Raw genomic sequence first — 4,194 nt, 5'->3', positions numbered from 1 at the left:
GTATGTTCGACTCCAACAAGGATGAATGGAAGTGGTGACCGTCCGGAACTAAATCCAGGATTTTTTCTATGATTGATAGACGAGCTCTGAGAATCTGCAATCATCGAATAGAATTAAAAGGAAGGTGACGAAACTCTTCCGAAGTTCAACTCAGTTACATGGAAGAAGAACAAGACAACCAAAAGTAGATAGTTAGTAGAAACAGTATTATAGTTAGGTATATGCAAGTGCATTCTGACAGTAGCCAACTTATAGTCGTAGCACTGCCTTAGCTGAGTTGGTAATGGAATGATTAACAATTTACTAAAAATAGTAGTTAAAATTTTGAATTATCAAAAGGTGTATCATAGTTTAATTAATTATCAAACGGTGTACTAATAATATATCTAATCTTTCTTTTTTACCTCTCCTGATAATTATGTCTGCATTAAACTCCTCTCTCTCTCTCTCTCTTACTCTCCACTTGTAGAAAGTAATCAAATCTCGTCCCCAGGACGTAGCACAGATGGGGAGTGCATGGTTCCGTGGCTGAAAGGTCCAGGAGTCGATCCCCGGGGTGTCACTGCCTGGGGTTAACGTCTCCGCCATGCATTTTCCACCTATGTACCTGCATTTACCTCCCTCCATATCCGTGGGACCGGCTCTAGGGGGGCCGCTGATGTGGCGGTTCCACATTTTTTTTAGAAAGTAATCAAATCTCTTTCTTCTTTTCTCTCACCTATTGAATTTTATTCAATTTGAATTAATTTTTTTTTCAAAACTTTGGACCATCACTAGTGAAGCCGAAAATAATAGAGAGTATATTTAGACTCCTTGCAATTATAGAAATTTACAGGACTGAAATAATTGCAATATGATATTTCTAGGTTAATCAATGGGTTTCAATCGAAATCTACTGATCGACCTAGATATTGTTATTATTTCAGGTTATGTGGATTTCTAAAATGATAAGGAGTCCAAATATGTTTTCCATTACTATTTCCGACTTTCCTAGTAGTGGTCCAGAGATTTAAAAACTATTTTTTAAAAATTTTTTTCTCATGCTTGTTATGAGAGATCAATCCCATGTTGGGTATGATATCTCTCCATATCAAGCTCAATTTGAGTCTAATATCTCCCTCATATGAAGCTCAATTTGGACTTGATATCTCCTCATATCAAGCCCAACTTGGGCTTGATATCTTCTCATATCAGGCCCAATATAAACCTGATATGGGGAGATATCAGGCCTTATAGAAAAAAAGAAAATAAGAAAGAAAAAAGAGATTTAGTTTTTTTCAAAACCTATGTTCCACCACTAGAAAAGTCGAAAATAATAATAGAGAGTATATTTGAACTCCTTGTAATTTTAAAACTCTATAGGACCTGAAATGGTTACAATCTGAGACTTTAGGTCAATCAGTGAGTTTCGACTGAAACCCATTAATTGATTGTAACAATTTCAAGTAATGTGGATTTTTAAAATTGCAAGAAGTCTAAATATGTTCTCTATTATTATTTTTGACTTTCTTAGGAATAGTCTAAAGGTTTTAAAAAAAATAAATTCTTTTTCGTTCTTCTTTTTTTTTCTCATGCCTCTTATGGACATCATACTCACATTGAACCGAATATCTCCCCATATTAGGCTCAACTGCATTGGACTTGATATGGGAAGACATCAGGTCTAATAGAAAAAAAAAAAAAAGAGATTTAATTTTTTTCAAAATCTCCAATCCACCATAAAAATAAAAAATAACAATGAAGAGCATATTTTAATTCCTTATAATTTTAGAAATTCACGAGACCTGAAATGATTACAATATGAAATCTCTAAATCGATAAGTGGGTTTCGTAATCTCAAATCTTATGAATTTTTAAAATTATAAAAAATATAAATATATTCTTTATTATTATTTTAAATATTTTTAGTAATGATTCAGAGGTTTTATGTCCATTGGCAATTAGTAAAGTATAATGTATTTTTGATCAATTCAAAAAGTTAGGTGCTTCGTTTTTTATAAATTGACGAATGATGAATTTGCACTAACTCGTAGGACATCTATCATAATTATTTAATTCCAAAGTAGCAATGGACACAGATTATGGGAATAGTAAAAGATAATTCCGTTTATCGTAGACATAATTCATCCTTAGATTATATATAAAAAACAGAGAAATTATAGAGTTAATCTGAGTAGTTAGAAGGTGGCAAGGCTGAAGCTTCGGTCTTTAGATGATAAATAAATAGCCATAATAACCATAACGCTGAGGATGATGACGAAGAGACTACTCCAAGGAGGGCATCGAGTATCGTCATCATCCATTGCGCTGCACCTTCTTCTTCCCCAAGCCACAATCAATGACTCCTCCACGCGACGAAGCAACGACCCTTCTCGCCCAAGTCTTCTCTTCCCTTGTCCGCACAGTTGCGCCATTAAATGACCTCGCGCCCCCTTCCCCACTGGAAACCAACTCGCACGCGCGCTCTATTAAAACCCCTTCCCCCGCACGGCCGTACCGCCAACCGATCGCGGTGGACATGGAGTCGACCTGCTGTTTCTCGCTCTTGAGGAGTCTCGTCCTGCTTCTTCTGCTGTGCGTGGCAGCGGCGGCGACACTTGATCCGGCGGACTTCTTGGAGCTGCAGGCGGTGCGCAAGCAGCTGGAGGACATGCCCGGCTCGCACTTCTTCTCCGCGTGGGACTTCACCGCCGACCCCTGTGAGTTCCCGGGCGTGTTCTGCGCTAGCGGCCGCGTGGTGGCGCTCGCCCTCGGAGAACCCCGCGCCGGCTCCCCTGGTCTGCGAGGCAGGCTGGACCCTGCTCTCGGCCGTTTGTCGGCTTTGTCCGAGCTCTCCCTGGTCCCGGGTCGTGTCGCTGGCCCCGTTCCCGACGGCCTCGCGCGCTGCCGCGACCTCCGCTTCCTCGCCCTCAGCAAGAACCTCCTCTCCGGCCGTATCCCCGCCGGCCTTGCCTCGCTGCCCCGGCTCCGCACCCTCGATCTCAGCTATAACCGACTCTCCGGCCCTCTTCCTCCAGCCCTGGCCGACGCTCCCGTTCTCTCCAACATTGTCCTCTGCCATAACCAGCTATCCGGCCACCTCCCCCGCTTCCGCGACTCCGCTCCCCTCCTCCGCCTCGACCTCAAGCGCAACAACCTCTCAGGCTCGCTCCCCCCGCTGCCGCCCTCCCTCCGCTACCTCGCGCTCGGTTCCAACTCCCTCACCGGCCGCGTCGACGCCGTGCTCCCCCGCCTCAACCGCCTCAACTTCCTCGACCTCAGCTCCAATCTGTTCTCCGGCCCCATCCCCGCTTCCGTGTTCGGCTTCCCGCTCGAGACGCTCCAGCTGCAGCGCAACGCCTTCGCAGGTCCCTTGACGCCCAGGGGGGACGTGGCCGTCGCGGTGGTGGACCTGAGCTACAACCGGTTCTCAGGGTCTGTGCCGCCGCAGCTGGCATCCGCCGGCCGCCTCTACCTCAACAACAACCGGTTAACCGGAGTGGTCCCCGCCCGCTTGATTCATGGTCTCAGCGGCAGGCTGCAGCTGCTATACCTCCAGCACAACTTCCTCACCGGCATCGAGTTCGCTCCCGCAGTGGCTGCCATCCCCCTCGGCGCTGCGCTCTGCTTGCAGTACAACTGCATGGTGCCGCCCTTCCAGACCCCTTGCCCACTCAAAGCCGGTGCTCAGGGGATGCGCCCGGCCGACCAATGCCCCCAGTGGAGAAGCTGACCGGCCACTGTAAGGTTACGATCGACGGAGAACAAGCAGCCTAAGAAATCAGCATCGACGAGGTACAAGGTTCTTCAATAATAAAATAAAAATTTTCAATGAGTAGATTCTTTAATTAGTTCCAGTTTTGGGGAGGAAGAAGGATCAGAAGCTAAAAGACAAGCTTATATATGTGCATATCCACAAAAATCTATGTTTTTAATGTATCAATAACAGGAAGCAATTGCTGAGATCTTTTCAGTGTAGTTGCACTTCTTTCATTCAATATAAACTATTAATGTTTGTATTATGGATAAAATCACAACAAGTATAGAGTCTGCTAAGCGCTCGTAGACTAAGATGAAAAAAATAAAAAAACTAAAACTCGGTTGAAATAGTCAGAAGAAGTCGAGTTAGATTGAACATGAACAAAACTGATTGATCTCACCAAACTCGCAAAGATTAGACTTAAATATGCATCTAATACCGAAGTTATAGACAGT

General features: G+C 44.3%; 1 protein-coding gene across 1 annotated transcript; it reads left to right on the top strand.

Moving 5' to 3' along the window:
* Positions 1–2,247: 2,247 nt before the first annotated feature.
* LOC122052773 (LRR receptor-like serine/threonine-protein kinase ERECTA) lies at positions 2,248–3,942 on the top strand. Its single transcript, XM_042614472.1, has one exon. The coding sequence runs from the start codon at positions 2,339–2,341 to the stop codon at positions 3,710–3,712; it is 1,374 nt and encodes a 457-aa protein (XP_042470406.1). The 5' UTR covers positions 2,248–2,338; the 3' UTR covers positions 3,713–3,942.
* The last annotated feature ends 252 nt before the right edge of the window (positions 3,943–4,194 follow it).

Source organism: Zingiber officinale, chromosome 3A (genome assembly GCF_018446385.1).
Source record: "Zingiber officinale cultivar Zhangliang chromosome 3A, Zo_v1.1, whole genome shotgun sequence".
NCBI lineage: Eukaryota > Viridiplantae > Streptophyta > Magnoliopsida > Zingiberales > Zingiberaceae > Zingiber > Zingiber officinale.
Note: the sequence above shows the minus strand (reverse complement) of the source record. Positions and strands in the feature narration are given on the sequence as shown.

Bases quoted from the DNA above. Each gene is read 5' to 3' on its own strand.
- LOC122052773 (XM_042614472.1), top strand. From the start codon at position 2,339: ATGACTCCTCCACGCGACGAAGCAACGACCCTTCTCGCCCAAGTCTTC.